The sequence below is a fragment of the Myotis daubentonii genome, chromosome 5 (assembly GCF_963259705.1).
Source record: "Myotis daubentonii chromosome 5, mMyoDau2.1, whole genome shotgun sequence".
NCBI classification, from domain to species: domain Eukaryota; kingdom Metazoa; phylum Chordata; class Mammalia; order Chiroptera; family Vespertilionidae; genus Myotis; species Myotis daubentonii.
In genome coordinates, this window is record NC_081844.1 from 107,157,434 (window position 1) to 107,174,701 (window position 17,268).

The 17,268-nt window shown below is 49.1% G+C and overlaps 2 protein-coding genes across 6 annotated transcripts in view; both read left to right on the forward strand.

Moving 5' to 3' along the window:
* The window catches only part of CPEB4 (cytoplasmic polyadenylation element binding protein 4), a 56,069-nt gene extending 50,005 nt beyond the window's left edge, over positions 1-6,064 (forward strand). For all 5 annotated transcript variants that reach the window (XM_059699219.1, XM_059699220.1, XM_059699221.1 and 2 more), the window contains one exon: positions 1,726-6,064. In XM_059699219.1, the coding sequence (XP_059555202.1) occupies positions 1,726-1,953 (228 nt within the window). In that variant the 3' untranslated portion in view covers positions 1,954-6,064. The remainder of the gene's footprint in view (positions 1-1,725) is intronic.
* Positions 6,065-14,954: 8,890 nt separating this feature from the next.
* NSG2 (neuronal vesicle trafficking associated 2) overlaps positions 14,955-17,268 on the forward strand; it is a 70,178-nt gene continuing 67,864 nt past the window's right edge. Inside the window, exon 1 of the mRNA XM_059699227.1 lies at positions 14,955-14,972. The gene's annotated coding sequence lies outside the window, so the exon portion shown is untranslated. The remainder of the gene's footprint in view (positions 14,973-17,268) is intronic.

Sequence of the window (17,268 nt, forward strand, 5' to 3'; positions counted from 1 at the left end):
TTTCTCTTCTGAATCAAAGGGCTGGAGAAAACCCCAAAGACAGCTTTGCCCTCTACTTTCTAATGTATTTGAAACGTTCCATTATGTGTCTTATTTCTTTGCATTCACAGATTCATTTCTTATCTTTGTATTCCATGCATTCAACAAATGTTTTCTTGTCCTTGTGCCAAGGACAAGAAGTCCCTGTCCTCAGGAGTTCATGGTCTGGTAGATAGTGTGGCCTGTGCCGACGGCCAGTAGGCAAACGGTTTGTTCCTAGTTTGATAAGCATGTACACAGAGTGTGAAGCGGCCGCACTGGGGAGCAGTGTTTAGTTCAGCTGACTTTTTTCATAGACAGACCCTGTGGATGTGGGGGAAACAATGCCTTGATTTGCATTCATGTGGGCTCCTTGTATCCTGGCAGACGGCACCTTTCTGAGGCCTGGCTGGGAGGCCCAGCGCTCTGAGGCGTTGTGCTCCCAAGGATGGGTAGATGTGCTATTCTCGAGTCGGCGTGTAGAATCCACCCAGGCAGTAGTGGTTTACACAAACTGCTCATGCTTCATGCCATGTATATTCTGTGTCAGAGGCAGTACTGACTGTAAGGTCATAGTGCCATCATGCTGAGCAGCTTAAAGAGAAGGGTGTAGATTCTGTTGTGAATATGGAGGAAGGTGCAGTGTTAGCCACAGTGACAGGCCTCCTGTGTTTGAGTCACACCAAAAAATGAGTACATCTGAGTAAACAGTCCCTGGCTCCATTGCTTCATTCCAACACAGGTGTCAGGGTTGTGAGGTTAGTCATTAGAAATTGAGACTTAATTTTTACTCCTCTGATCCAGTTCTCCGACCAGTGCTCTTGCTCTCTGTAGAGTTCTGCCGTGGCCTCCTAGTGCTCTAGTTCTGCCTGCCCCTCTGTCTCCCCTGTCACCCTTCTCCTGTTGGTCCCGGCTCCCCTTAGTCAGAACTGGATGGCACCGGCGTTAACGACAATCTGGTGTAAGGGAGTGTCAACCACGAGTCCAAGACTAAAAACAACCACGTTATTCCCACTGGCGAATTAATAGCCAGGTTATTTTTAATACTCGAGGCTCAAATGACAGGCAGCCTATTGAACACTGGAGCAGGCCCAGTTCCTAAATGCACCTTTGGCTTTTAGACTCAAGTAAACCCTTCCTACTGACAGGAGGGTCAGGGCTGGAGATTGTGAGTAAAGTAGCTGCATGTGGGTTCCCAGAGTAGCAGCTTTGCAATTCTAATCAAGATGTGTGCGCTGTGAACAGAAGCCACAGCCAGGCTTGATTACCACTCAGGAGCCGCCGTGGAAGTCAGGGTTTGACTAGCGAAGGGCTATTTTGTGGAGCGGGAAGCTCTTAGTTGGGTTTGTTTAAACTATAATTCCACATATAATGAACAACCAAATCCACTAATTAAAATGCTGGTGTGTGTCTGTGAAAATTCTCCCGGGGGTTTAATTTCATAATGCTCAGCTGCCTTCACTTTATTTCTGTGGAATTCTTTTTGCCTTTGGGAAGTGTTGATTTAATATGACAAAAATGTAAAATGATGGGTATAAAAACCTGACCGGGTTCTTAAAAGATGGACTCTCTTAACTTCAATAAGAGAATGTAGGGCATCTTGGCAGAGTTGTTCAGACAGTGATGGAAATGCGTGTGCACAGGAAGGAAGAGTGGCCTGGCGGTGTCACAGAAAACGTAACCTCCTTCCTTTTATTTTGGTTGCAGGTGGAAGTGAAGCCATACGTCTTGGATGATCAGCTGTGTGATGAATGTCAGGGGGCCCGTTGCGGGGGAAAGTTTGCTCCATTCTTCTGCGCTAATGTTACCTGTCTGCAGTATTACTGTGAATATTGCTGGGCTGCTATTCATTCTCGTGCTGGCAGGGAGTTCCACAAGCCCCTGGTGAAGGAGGGCGGGGACCGTCCTCGGCATATTTCATTCCGCTGGAACTAGAGAACTACAGTGCTCATTTTCAGGCCTCAGAATAAGTGCACTCTTCTGTTCATTCTGCCCCTCCTCAGCCTCTTCACGCTGGCATGCCCTCTGTAGCAGTCTAACTTCACAATAGTATAATGAAAGAATGGCCTATACTAGAGGTGTTCTGTAGATTCTTGTGTCACTGAAAACAGTATGTATGAGCTCCTTTTTCCTATCGCCATCATGTTGCCTGGAAGTTTTATACTCTTGCTGCAGAGCAAGAGGATCCATATTTCCCGCAACATCTTCTTAGAGGAGAGAGAGATTAAGAGAGAAATTAAATGATAGAGTATTTTGGGTTTTTAATTAAATTATTGTTAATAATATAACATATAAGAATACTTTTATTAAAATAACCATGCAACAATAACACTATTAGTCTATCCTGACACAGTTTGTCTCCCGGGAAACGCTTCTGCCTTTTTCTTTCTTTTCTTTCGTCTTGTTGCCTCTCTCTGTTTCCATCCCCTTTCTGTTCTTTTACAGGCAGGGGAGGAAGTTAACAATTACTAACAGGAAATAGCATGTTAAAGCGAACGCAGATGCATGAGCAAGATTGAAGCAGCCTCTCACTCATTGAAGGGTTCAGAGGCCGAATCTAATTTCGTTCTGCCTCGGAGTTACTTCCACATCAGAAGCAGTCAAGTAGGCAGATCTAGGTTTATTTTCTTTTAAACAATTGTGAACATGTAGAATGTAAAACTTGGGGAAATTGACTACTGAGGGGAGTGCACTTATTTATTTTTAAACTTACTTATCTGGTCACAGCCCTAGGAAACCTACCAAAGCTAGAGTTCACGACAACTGGTGGAAGAAGTAGCATTTCCTCTCCCGAAGGACAAGTAGCTACATTTTATTTTTGATGTTCTAGATAAACTCTATCCTAATTTACTAACACTCATCAGGTGTCAGCCTTTGCTCTCCATTTTGACGTTACCTCAAGGATGTCCTTTTGATTTTGTGTTAAAATACACTTGTAGCCAAAACTGGAAGACAAAATCAATACACTAATTGGCTGCTGATTGGCTTACTTTTAGATTTAAAGTTACTCTGGGTATCCTGTAATTTAGTTGTAACATAGAAAATGGAAAAAAAATTAAAAAAAAAAAAAGTTGAGTAGTTGCAAAGTGTTCTGCACTGTTGAACTAAGTAACTGTGTGACTCTGCAAAGGTCCGTATGTCTATCTTCCTCTTCCTATAAAATAAGATACCGTTACAGTTTCAGAGCTGAGCATGGGACATAGTCAGTGTTTGAAGTGCCAACTTCGCCGAGTAATGCATGCTTCGTTATAAATAAACCCTAGCTCGGAAAGGCCTTCTCGCGTGTGGACAGTGTGCTTCGGGGTGAATTTCAAATAGTCTCTTGAAGCCCTGCTCTTGGAAGGAACTTTGATTTTAATTGACTTTATCTTATTAAATGCCCTAGCCACCATTAAAACGATTATCATCAGTGTGCGAAACGTTTTAAAAAAACATAATGGCAATCTTGCTAGTTGTGCTACCTAACAGTACCATCTTGGATCCTTCAAAACCAAAGACTTGCCCCAGCACTACGGTGGAACCACCTGGCTGATGCCCCTACCGATTATCTTTAGGAAAAGCAGTCCTTTATTTTAATCCAGGCTTTAATGAACGCTGTACTGTGCAGCTCCGAAGGTCAGAATGGAGGCATGTGCTGCCTAGTAGTCCAACACAGGGCGCAGCTCTTTCAGGGCCCCTGCGAAGGCTGGAAGCAGCCACGCGGACGGAGGGTGCTCTCGTGTAGCTGGTCAGGGACTTTCTTTTCTCCTGAACTACATAATCCTAAGTGGAATGTTCATTTGCCTCTTTTTCTTCTTTTCAACGCTTGTAGGCGTCTTGGGGTGTGCTATTGTGCTGTTCCTACTCAGTAAACAGGTGTGATGAGTTAACAAGAAATAACACTGTTTGAGAACTAGCTTTGAATAATAATTTTTCCCTTTGTACATGACCTGCTGAATTTCGGTACAGTGTTTTGTAGCTAACTTATTTTGTCATGCACATAATGTATATTTGTTATGCACTACTTTTGTATATCTTGTTTTTCCAACAGTGAACATTTTTAGGCACACTTTTCACTGACGGGATATCTCTTTATGCAATACCTCAATTTTTCATATTGCAAAGAGTAGCTTTTTGTACTTTTATTACTGAGAGATCTTCATATACTTCATTTTTTAATATAAATAATTTTAATAAATTTTATTTTCTTATATTCTGCTTTTTATACATTTCAGTGCTCTGCATACATTTTGAATTATGGATGTTGTGCACTGGCAATGCTATTTTAGAGTCTGCAGAAAAGAGAAAGCATGTTGCTTAAACATCCTTCCCAGCACCAGCTGTTGGTGGACCTACAATTTAAGAGATAGTCTATGTGAAGTCACAAATTAATGAAAAAAAATTCGCATGAAAATGACAGATAACACTGTAGTTCCTAAAAAAAAAATTAAATGCATAAGCATAGGGTAGAAATTTAAAATGACAAAATTGTCTACAGCTTCTTACTAAGTTTTTAAAATTATTCATAACGCAGACATTTTTTGGTGAATGTTCAGCCATTTTTAATATTAATAAATTGATGTTAAGTGTTTGATTCAGAGATGTCTGCTCTTTTAAATTATATATAAAGGAAAAAACCAGCCTGCCGTGGGACAGGTGTGTAATGTTAGTATGCATGACTAATGTAAGAAATCGCTATTCTACTAATATTTACTTGTGATTGTGTGACAAGTGTGTTTACAGATTATTTGGTTACACTTCAATTTACAGGGCATAAACAATTATTATCTATTACTCTGAACTTTATCAATTACATGTCCTTCAGATTACATGGGATTGTAGTTGGGAGTTACCATGTAACTCAAAACATAATTAACATGTAATTAGTTTACAGATTTTAGGGTATCACTTCAATTTACCAAGCATGTAGTTCTAGCGCACTAGCATGGCACCAGCCATGTACTTACAATGTAGTTACAGAGTAATTACATGGTTATTTTTGCAATGTAAAATAAAGTGTTTCTGATTATTTTCTATGTAAAGGAGCCCTCTCCCTCCTCCTTCTGGTCCCCACGCTTTGGTATAATATATATACTTCTCCATACACAGACCTCTGCAGAATGCAAAATAAAACTTGCAGTGAATGAATTTAGCATTTGATGAGAGTGCTGTTGGAAAGACTTGATAACTCACCCCTTTTGTTTTGAAGAGTTGAATCTTCTGTTAAAAGGTGATTTGAAACTTGAATGTGATGAATTGTGGCAAGTTAACTTCAAGTTATGTGCAATACTTATTTCAAACTTTTGAAAGATCTTTGCAGTGTAATTCTTTGTTTTTAATTGCAGACATTTAAAAATGTCATTTTCTACTGTTAAGAGTAATCCTCTTTCTTGTTGGTGTTTCTAAAGAAAAGAATCAGAAATCAATCTTTCTACTAATGTAAATTTGAGATTATTTTTAAAAATGGAATAAAAGAGGTTTTGGTCATTTGCTTTATTTTATTATCTTATTTTAAAGCTACTGTGACTGATAGCATTGTAAGAATTGGGACAATATTGTATTCAACTGTTTTATTTTTTATATTTTTAAAATTTAAAGTATAATTAGTTTTTATAATTTTCATCAGATTTTTGTTATATTTTTTGGAAGTGAAACTTTTAGCAAGTGGGTGTCTAGTTTTTACTAATCCCTAATGTTTTTTTCCCCAGTGTATTGCTCATATTATCAGAAGGAAAAGTTATTTAAGTATGTCAGTTAATTGTACTACTTGGCTGAATTTCCATATAGTTTTTACTGTGTATGGGGAGGTTGTAGTATTTATTATAGCATTTTAAATAAGGGTAATTCATTTTTTATTAAAGTCATTTTCACGTTAAGTTCCTATTTTTGTATGTTCTACTCTTAAGTTATATAACACAGTTCCTTTTTAAAAAGAGTTCATTTGTTGAAGTGCTAGTGGAAAATTAATGTTATTAAATAGTTTGCAAATGACTATTTATACCAGTATGCATATAATTTTTAAATATTTGTAATGTGAGATGTTGAATGAATAAAACTTTTAACTCAGCTTTCTTTTAACATATTTATTTTCAACATAAGTAGGTTGTGCTTCCATGGTTGGGAAAATAACGTTTTATAAATATTAAGAATATATTCGTGGGCCATGGCAGAACGAGCGGCCAGGAACGGTGCCCGGTCACGTGAGCACTGCCAGTGAGCGCGCGGCCATGTGGGCCCATGAATGTCAGTTCCCATGCGGCCCCGCACAGGTCTTCTCATCGGGAGTCTGGAGTATGTTCCGAGGCCTTAGCCCGGGATCTGCTTCAGGCCAACTGCCCAGGAACAGTGAGGGCGCAGGTGTTTGCTGGGGGAGGTCAGTGTCGGGGAGGTTGACAAAGGGCCTTTGTGAATGGAGAGTCTGGGTTTCTGCCCAGCTCCCAGAGGCCCCTGGTTAGCAAGTCTCCTTTGACTTGCAGTTCCTCCCTAGATCCTAAGGTCAAAGGGCGTGGCCTGGGAGCTTCGCACCTCTATGCCAGTGAGTGGAGAGTCTTATCTTTGTTTTGGCTCAGTAATTGTGGGCTGCCGAGTGCTGTCATGTGTCAGTATTTCTATCTCACGCTGCATTTTCAAACTTCTAACAGAAAGCACCACACTGGGAAATTTGGCCCCGTTTTGCCAAATTTAACTTCGGCTCATTTTTACCTTGGATATAGTATTCTTGAGACTAGAAGGAGCAGCAGTTGTCCTGAGACAGACGGACTTAGAAGTCTTCTGCTTCTAAATTGTCTTTCCCAATATGCAACTTTTCCCACTACAGGGCCTGCTGAGGATTGAGCCAGCAGCGCGCAGGCTCCCCCAGAGGACCAGGTCACAGCTGGCAATGGCTAAAACTTACCTGTCATTAGCAAAACTTAGGGTCAAAGTTCAGAGGAGCCCCCCCTCCCCCTCCCCCAGCCCATAGCATTCCAAGGCATCCTGAGGCGGCTTCCGCGCTGAGAGGTGGCGCGGGGGGAGGTACTATGAGTCGATTTAGTCTTATTTCAGGAAATATTTATTTTAGGCAAGTGCTGTAGCAACTGTGTGGTGAAGGAATGTGTAGGTGCACTGCAACCGGCGTCAGGAATCGGAGTGGTGCTTCTGGAAGGGTGTGCGGAGCTGTCTGGGCTGAGCTTCCTTACTTACTGGGAGTTCACCTAGCCCCACCCACCGGGAAAGCTCTCTGCCCCATTCTCAACCATCCTTAATAATCAAGGTACTTCATAACCTTTGTTGCTAATGGGTTTGTATCCACACCCAGTTCAGAAAGAAAATAAGTAATTTTTTTAGGGTTTTTTTTCTTTTTGTTTGTTTGAGAAACACTCCCTTAAAGTGTGACCAAAAGTCACAGGAAAAGGAAATTCCTGATTTTAAAAATTAAGGGACAAAAGAATTCCTGATTTTAACTAACGAAATGAGTTAACATTTCCAGGGTCATTTTTTCCCCCCTGACATATGTAATAACAGAATAATGGACGCAAGAAACTCTAATATTTATCTGGCCGATTATTCTCTTCAGAGCACTAGGGTAGTCTTTACGGCAAGAAAATGACAAAAAGAAGGAGTTGTGCCAATAAGTACGCTTAGGAAACAAGGCCCTGCCCCCCGGGGAGCCTAGGCCCTTAGGTAAGGCCCGAGGGCGCTATGGGGAAGGGCCTGCTTGGTTGGTGGGAGTCTGCCCCACGTTTCTTTGGCTCCAGACTGTTGACAGGTAACGGCTCCATCGTGTTGTGTTCCCTCATGCCAGCAGCCCTAGAGCCCCACTTCCCTTCCTGTTCTGCAAGGGCTCTGCTGGGCCACGTCCAGAGCTGGTGCCGTGTCCACACTGAACCTCACTGCGGTTCCACGCAGCTGCCTGCTCAACCCCCATCCCATTTCCAACTCAGCTCCAGTTTCCTTCTTCCTCACTCCCACTCGGAAGGAAAGAAAGTTCTCCGCAGATACACCGTCACGGTTCATCAAAGCCATTCTGGTCACGCGACTCCCTGGCCAGACCAGCCCTTATTTCTTTCTGTTTTTGTTTGTTTGTTTGTTTGAACCCTCACCCTGGTATATTTTCCCCATTGATTTTTAGAGAGAGGGAGGAAGGGAGGGAGAGAGGAACATCAATATGAGAAACACACATGGATTGGTTGCCTCCTACAAGCGCTCCAACTGGGGCTAGGGTTTGAACCTGCAACCCAAGTATGTGCCCTTGACCAGGAATGGAACCCGGGACCCTATGGTGCATGGCCCGGCACTCTAACAACTGAGCTACACCGGCCAGGACTCCGCCCTCCATTTCGTATGGGTGCCACACATCCCAAGGCAATCCGTGCTTTGACTGCCGTTCCGTGATAGGCTTTCTGTCTCTGATCACATATCACTTCCCTCCTGCAAAACTTTCCTTTTGCAAACCTGCCCCAGCATCACCCCACCCCATGCACTTCCAATAAGCTCTAAGAATGCAGAAAAGGAACATCTGTGCCCTGCTAAGAACTCACTCTAGCGGAACCAAATCAGTCTCTTCTTAGAGGACATGTGGTTTGGCACGCCTGCATCTTGTTGGGATATTTTAAGTTTGAATCTCTTTCTAGTCAAATTGGGTGTCGTTGGCTGGCTGGGGAAGAAGTGTCTCACTGTGACTCAGTGGGGTGACGGGTTGGAAAAGTACAGTTTGTCTCAAGGAAGTTTAAAGTGAACAGCAGCGTCCAAATTCAGTGTGTGCAACCCACCTGTGTTTTCTCCTGCAGATAATCTGACTCCATGTCAGAGAACACTGGCATGGGTGGTGGTGGGGGAGGGGGGGCGGGGAGGGGGTGGATCAGTGAGAAGAATGGGTTCTATTTCGGTCAGCAGGGCTGTGCTACCATAAAAAAATGTCAATGTGACCAAGCAAATGTCCCCATTATAAAGAGGTTATTTTCAACTCTGCCACCCCCTTCCCTTCCAACATGGAAAGAGAAGAAAAAACGTACCCAAGAGCGACCGCCTCGGACCCACTAAAGACACGAGGGCATCGAAAACTCGCTCTAAAATAAGCCGCAGCACCTGAGGCCGGGGAAGCACGAGAGGTTTCAGGCAGGATCCTAGGCGACCGGGGCTCCTCGTTGGGATGAATGGAGGCGTCATTCCCCTCTCATGTCTGAGGGCCATGGAGCCGCCCCATGTGTTTAACTCAGGCGGAGCGTGTGGCCTGCTGCAGGGATGTGGGGCGGCCCCTCGGGTCAGGGGGTTCTCAGCATTCCTGATTCTGCAGTGACGGGATGCGTTGGTTCTGGAAGAGGAGACATACTAGCTGATCCCTGGTGTCGCGGGCACTTGCGTTCATGCATTTGCAAGGTTAGACCCCATAAGGTACAGCGAGTCCTCACTCAGCCTCGTCACAGGTCCCCGCACTCTAAGCAAAACAATGTATAAGAAAACGGCTTTACCACTGGCTCCTTGGCAAAAACAAACACTAAGTTCTGGCGGGTCTCGTCAACATAACAAAACAACATTGAATGAAAGGCGTCGAGGACCTGCTGTGCTGAAGGGAATACAGACTATGGCAGGGAGCAGCTGGGGGGCTCGGGAGGAACATGCCATGCCGGGGATGTGGTGGGGCCTGGAGTGAGGCCAAACCCCACAGTCTTCCCCTTCCCGCCTCCCTGCCCCTGGAGCAGCAGCGGGCAGCTTGGTTACGTTGGATTTGTTTTTAAAACATTTCATTTCTGAGCCTAATCTGGGTGCACACTTTCATATTGGAAGTTGTAGAGATAGGGTGATGAGACGAAGTTTGCTAGGATTGTGAGTCCTCGCATGAGGCACTTGCTCCCTAAGAACTGACTTTTGGTTATGGGATTGGCGCAAGGTCATGGAGTTGGCGGGGGGGGGGGGGGGTGGCGGGGGGGGGGAGGCAGGTGAAGCTCTTTGGTCTGTCAAGCCCAAGTATCTCAAGTCTACCTCTGCACTTCTCGTCTGCCTCACTGCGGGAAACAAGGACTGTAAACCCCAAACTTCCAGAAACCATCAGTTGTGGAGTGAGAATAATAATGAATAATAGCTACAGCAACAGCCACCGCTAGCACGGATGGAGTGCTGACCCAGCACCAGGGCATCTGCTATCGCTTCTCTTTTCTTCCTCCCTATCCCCGTAAGACGGGTACTGTCAGTGCTCATTCTAAAGTGGCCACGATTCAGGACGGGTAGCCAGCCTGCAAAGCCAGGATTCAAACATGGGCACAGAGAAGTTGTACTGAAAGGATGCGGATCACTTTACAAACCCGTTGGAACACCATCTCCCTCCGCAGGAGTTAGTTTGACCAGGATGCCTTTAACAATAATGTGAGTGCTACTCCTTATGGTCATAATGTCATCCACTAAATTGTCAGAGGAGTGAGATGTGCTTTGGTTCTGGAAGAGGAAACATGCTGACCTACTGACCAAAGTCACATGGGTGCCAAGAAAGAATGTCTGGATGGACAGGTGGATGGGTGGATAGGCAGATGAATGGAGCAGGGATGGAGGCAGGGATGGGTGGGTGGATGGAGGCAGGGATGGATAGATGGATGGATGGGTGGATGGAGGCAGGGATGGACAGGTGGATGGATGGGTGGATGGAGGCAAGAATAGATGGGCAGATAGATGAACAGGTGGATGGATGGACAGGTGGGTGGATGGATGGGTGGATAGAGGCAGAGATGGATAGGTGGATGGAGGCAGGGATGGATGGGTGGATAGATAGATGGACAAGTGGATGGATGGACAGGAGGGTGGATGGATGGGTGGATAGATTGATGGAAAGGTGGATGGATGGACAGGTGGGTGGATGGATAGGTGGGTGAATGGATGGGTGGATAGGTAGGCAGGCAGATAGATTTAGATACATCTATACATATATTCATTGGGTTTTTCTTAGATTCAAGGAAAACCCCACCAAGGAGGAAGGGTTTGCTTCTTTCTGTAGAACCATAATTGAACAACACGTTCTGTGCAGAAATCAAGCCTCTTCTCACGCATCTCGTCCTCCGCGCGCGCGCGCGCACACACACACACACACACACACACACACACACACACACACACGTAATCTCGGAAAACCAGCCTCGCTGCACAGAGGGGCGGGAGAGCGGCCTCACTGGTGTGCCCAGTGAGCTGTGAAACAGCGCTTGAATATGTAGCTTCTGGACTGTCAGAATCATTGAAACAGATATCTGCAGAGAATCTGTGTGCCTGATTATTTCTATACATATATTTAAAAAGAAGCGTTTTTAGGCACCGGAGCCCTGGTGCAGCTCTGGCCGCTGCCGCAGCAGAACAGCTGTTCCTGACAGATGCGATGCTACCGAGCCCAGGAGGACCAGCTCCGATGTTTGAGCAGAGATTTGCAGCAACGCGCCCTTCCGAGGGGGACATGAGGCCACAGCCAAATCGAGTCATCGGCAACTTCTTCTTTCCATCCGAAGAATTAAAATCTAACAGAGACCAAGCACAAAATTCTAAAATTGGAGGGGATGCAAATGGGATTCGGATTTAGTCCCCTAAGGCGTCCTACTTAAGTCGGGGCCAGCAGTCCCCTCCTAGGGGAGGGGGAGGGGGCAGGGAACGAGAGGGGTTATGGGGAGAGAGGGAAGTAGAATTCAATTATCAAATGCAATTTCATATCCAGAAGCCTCCCTTTACACACACACACACACACACACACACACACACACGCCCCATCACCAGGACACAGCCTTTCACACGCGTCATGTCGCCAGTTCGTCTCTCCCTGGGCGAGGCAGTTTCGCAGTGACGCAGTAGTCACCATAAGGGAGGAAAAGCGGGCTCTTCCTTGGCTTTCCTGATACTTAGTCTATATTGTAACAGTTTCCTTTCAATTACATGCGGAGTGTGGAGCCCCTAAGCCGATAGCAGTTAGCGCCATGTCTAGCCCAGCGCAAGTCCTCGATACCTGTTAACTGTTATTAGGAGCTTCGTGCCTGTTGTGCGGTTGCTATAGTTACTGCCCATGCTCTTACAAAGCGCGGGTCCCTGTGCTGAGTTGGGGCAGGAGTGGGCAGCAGGGTCCCTGTGCTGGGTTGGGGCAGGAGTGGGCAGCAGGGTCCCTGTGCTGGGTTGGGGCAGGAGTGGGCAGCAGGGTCCCTGTGCTGGAGGTGCGAGGCAGGAGCCCTCTGTGCCGCTCTCCACGTGGCATTTTCCTCCACTGAGTCTCTTGATTCCCACCCCATCCGGCCTGCATGAGTTACCATGGTGACGGAGAAAGCCAGGAGACTCAGGCCCAGTGCCCACTGCTCCATTCTTGCTGTCTTTCCTTCCACCTTAGGAGCAGGAAGCCTCCATGGTGTGCGCTGTCAATGTGAGCACCAACCCCCGGGGACTGGTTTTCGGGAGACTTTTAGAGGAGAATCTTTCTCTTTAAGGAAGAAGCAAGGACAGAGGGATGGAAGTTGGAAATTAGGCCTCAGTTATGCTGCCTTTTAGGAAATAGATTATTTCTTATTTCCCCTTACCCTTATAAGCAGCAAGTGTCCGCAGAGGTGGAGCAGGGCAAGGTGGGTCTAGATAGTGGGGGCAACGTGGGTTTTGAAGTCCAGCAGAGTTGGGCTCGTACCCCAAACCAACCGCAGGGGTCACTGGGGTGAGGGACATGGCTCTGGGGTAAGACGCCCAGATTTCTAGCCCTTTGCCACCCCTGGCCCAGTGACTTTGACCATGTTAGGTGACCTCTGAGCATCAGTGGTCTCATCAGTGGGAAGGGGCAAATAATCGCTCCATCAACGGGCTGAGGTAGGGTTAAGTGAGGCAATCACGAGAAAAACACTTAAACAATGAACCTCAGAGGCGCCCATTCCCTTTGCCACGGTTGTCCCAGATCCGGCCATTCCTGGCCGCAGCGACCTGGGCAAGTCTCTTCCCTCCCTGAGACATTACGTACACCATCCAACCCCACCCTGCCACCTTGGAGGGAGGGGACAGTGACCCTCAGTTCCCAGGACTGTGGTCAGGGTCAGGTTAGTGACCTGGCAGGGCTGAAGCAGAGCCTCTGGCCGGCACCTCGCTGCGGCCCTCACCCCCTGCACCCGGGGTGGGACAGAGGGCTGGCTTTGCCATTGCCTGGCTGAAACCCCCCTCAGCTTCCCTGGGTGTCCCTGAGTGTCCTGGCCTGGGCCCGCCCACCTAGTCTCTGTCACTCTCCCTCTATCTTGCACTCCAGCCATGTGGTGTAAATCGCTCACCTTTCCTCTAATTAATGCAATCCCCCTTCCCTGGGGGAGGGTCTTCTCACCTGTTATTTCCTCCGTGAAAAATTACCTGCTGCCCTGCTCCTTCTCCCCACCCCACTCCTTCCCCAACTCATCTCAGAGCAGTGGCCCCTCCTATATCCTTTGGGACTTAGCTCACACGTCACCTCCTCCAGGAAGACTTCCAGGATTCCCCTTTCCAAAGCCCCTCCCCCACTCCATCACACCGCCATCACAGTTGATTTGTTAGCAGCAGCACTCCCTCGGCCTGGCACTTTTCACAACCTAATATCACTGTGTGTCATTTCTTTACAGGGTGTGGGGTGGCGGACACAATGAATGTCTTACTCATGCTGTGTCCTCAGGACCTGTCCTGTGCCTGGCACATCCTAAGTGCTTAATAAATGTTTGCAGAACTCGGTGTCAGTTCCCTCTCCTAGCCCTGCTCTCAGGAGGGCGCGGCTGCACTTCCGGAGGGCCTGGCCGCTAATGGGCCCAGGCAGGTATTTCACAAGGGACCTGGAGATCGCTGGGAATCCCAATACAGGCTGGGGCCTCACGGGCGCCCGTGCTCCCAGCTCACCTGGGAGATGGTTCACTGCAGGCGGTGACTCAGCAGGAGGAACCTGAGACTCTGCATGTGGAGCCTGCTCTTGGGTGAACCCCACACACTCAGACCCTGTGGGAGAAGCCAGAGCACAGTCCCTAGAAAAGCCTCCATCTTTGAACCTGGGGGTCACGCACAGGGTGAGCGTAGGTGCCCGGGAGTCAGAGCCTGGCTGGGTGGTGGGTGCGTCTCCTGAGCTGGAGCTGCTGGGACCCGGGACCCAGGGGCCGGGAGACGAGGAGCAAAGAGCTGGGTCCCTCTAGTCCCCCAGCCGAGCAGCCGGAGAGCAAGAGGCTGGGATGGGCTGTTTCAGGTTCTCCTGGGCCCAGAGAGGCTTCCAGCCAGGAGCCTGCTCCTTCCTTTAGTCACTTATTTCCTCCACCAATGTCTGCGCATTATCAGCCCCGAGGATGCCGTGGGGACCACTCTTGGCATTTACAGTCGGAGAAGGGCCTGGATTTGAGCCCTTGGACGTGTGCTGTGTGCGCGCGCGCATGTGGGTGTGCGTGCGTGTGCCTGTGTGTGTGTGTGTGCAGGTGTAGGTGTGCGCACAGGTGTGCGTGCGTGTGTGCACGTGTGTGAGTGCGCGCATGTGCGTGCGTGCGTGTGGGTGGGTGTGCGTGCAGGTGTGTGTGCGTGTGTGTGGGCGCGCGTGCGTGTGGGTGTGCGCGTGTGCACGCAGGTGTGTGCACGCGTGTGTGCGCGCGCGTGCAGGTGCGAAGGGGACTTTGGTGCGTCCTGTCCGCCCGCCCGGCGCAGGGCGTGTCGGGAGGAAGCGAGGAGCCCGCCCTCCGTAGGTGCAGGTGGCGCTGCTCACGGAACCGCTGAGGCTGCGCCTGCGGCTCGCAGAAGGCGGCGACCCGCGGGGAGGACTGCGCCCGGAGTGTCCGCCTGTCCGCCGCTGCGCCCTGTCCCGCAGGCGTCCCACGGCCCGGGCTCGGGGCGCTGCGGGGGGAGCAGGCGAAGCGCCATCCTGCGGGCAGGTGTGTTGGGAGGGGACGGGACACCGGCCAGCGCACACGTGTAACCAGGACAGCCAGTGCCGAGTGGTCTGGGAAAGCGGCCGGGCCATCTGGGGGGACAGGCGCGAGGCCCTTCAGCGGGAGCTGCAGGAGCGGCTCCCACAGGTGAGAGGGGAGGTCCGAGTAGCGACAAGAGGACAGCCTGTCTGGCGGAGTGTGCTGGGCAGAGGGAACGCCCTGCTGAGGCCCGGGCAAGGCTGAGTGCGATGGGTTCAAGGAGGAGCCGGTGGCTGGGCACAGCTGAGTCGGGAGAGGGGCCTCGATGAGCTCAGAGAGGCCGAGGGGCCAGGGAGAGGCGTGGACCTTGTTGAAAATAAGATGGAGAGCAGCTGCGGGGAGGGGGCTGAGTTGACTTGTGATCACCCTGGAAACTGCGTGGGGACCTGCTCCTAGGGGTCAGGGGGCATGAGTGGGCAGGAGGGCCGCGAGAGGGGATGGCGGTGGGCTTGGTGAACATGACGGTGATGATGGGGGTGACGGTGATGTCAGTGGGTGACGGTGCTGTCGGGGTGACTGGGTGACGATGCGGGGCCAGGATGATGGCAGTGGAATGGAGAGGCGGGCGCGTTAGGGCTGCACGTTGGAGGGAACAGGCGGGGGAGGGCGGTGAGGAAGATGCCGGGAAGTGACGGGTTTGGGCACAATCCCACCGGCTCTGCTATTTGGGGAGGAAGCACAGTGTGCCGGCAGGACTGACCCCACTTCTCGGCCGGCGGCAAAGGCAAGGCCCCTGCGACCAGAGGGAGACAGGCCTGTTCCAACGCAGACCCTTCCTTCCAAGGGGGGGGGGGGGAGGCAGAGGCAGAGCCGCCCCGGCCCCCTTCCCGCCCGCTGACGCCTGGTGGACGGTCTCTGCTTCTTTGAAAGAGGGGAGCGATCACCTTTAACAAGGAACGAGCGGCACTTAGACGCGCTCGCTGCGCAGGCGCTAACTCTGACGCAGCTGCTTCCCACTGGGAGGGGCTACGGAAGGGAGATGGGCCGATGGATGGGGCACACTTCCCAGTTTCCCGTAGGCGGGTTACTCCCGTCCCTTCGGTCCCTACAAACTTAGGTGATGGAGAATGCTGGCATTATCCCAGGCTAACGGGGCCGGGGACACCCCTGGGCAGGTGTGCCAATCGACTCCAGCCGTCATGCCTTTAAGCTTGGGTGCCACGCTCATACCCTCTACTTACCATGCAGGACGACTGCAGCCTTAAATCAGCCCCATTCTCATCACAAGGGAAGAAAAGGTGTAGCTGTGTGAGGTGAGGGACGTTACCTAGACTTACTGTGGCGATCATTTCCAAGCACACGTAACATCGAATCATTATGTGGTACACCTGAAGCCAATGTCAGGTTAGACGTCAATTACATCTCAATATAAAACCACCCCAAGCTTCAGCAATTTCTGGAGAAAAGCACACTTCCGTCACATTGTATTTTGCAAGTTAACAGCATTTATTTGTTTAATGTAAGAATTTAAAAATATCTCACAATTTCTTCACTTAAAAACATACAGCTCCCCTCTTGCTGCCCCAACCACGGGATGGGCCGGGGCCCTGCCCTCCTGGCCGGTCCTGGGGGGAGTGTTTTGAAAGCTGAGGCCGCCTTAGCAGCTAGGACCATTCCTGCCCCTCCCCTGTCCCCTTGGACTCAGTCCCTTCCACACCCAGGAACAGAAGCACAAGGTAGAGCCCGTGGAGGGGGAGGAACAGGTGAGGTGGGAAGGCCAGTTGCTGGGGTCCAATCCCAGCAGGTCCAGGGGTCCCCAAAGGTGTGGATGGAGTCGGCGAAGAGGGAAAGACTCGGAGGCAGCGTTCAGTTGATCAGCATGGTTGGGTTCTCTTGCCTGGTTCTATTGCCAGGTTCTGTAGGATCTCCAGCCAGGTTCTGTAGCCATGTTCCCTCGCTAGGTTCTCCAGCCAGGTTCTGTCACCAGGTTCTAGTCAGGTTCTCTTGCCATGTTCTATCCAGGTTCTGTAGCCAGGTTCTGTCTCTAGGTTCTTCAGCCAGGTTCTCTCGCTAGGTTCTGTCTTTAGGTTCTGTTGACAGTTTCTGTCCAGGATCTTTTGCCATGTTCTCTCCAGCGAAGTTCTTCTGTCTCTAGGTTCTGTCTAGGTTCTGTGTCTAGGTTCTGAGTAGGTTCTAGGTTCTGTGTCTCTTGGTTCTGTATCCTAAGTTCTGTGTCCTGTTGTCTTGTTACATCTGTATTTATACCAGTTGATTCCAATCCTATCAATCTCTATTCCAAAGTTTAGGGCGTTTCTTATCTCCATTCCAAGGAGTAAAGATTATGTAGCTTAAGCATGATTGTTCGTAGTTAAAGTGATTAATTACCCGCCTGGCACTTAGTTGAGGGGTTTTATTCCCTCCCTAACTTCAGGGGAAAATCCCTACCTGGGGATTCAACCTTTCT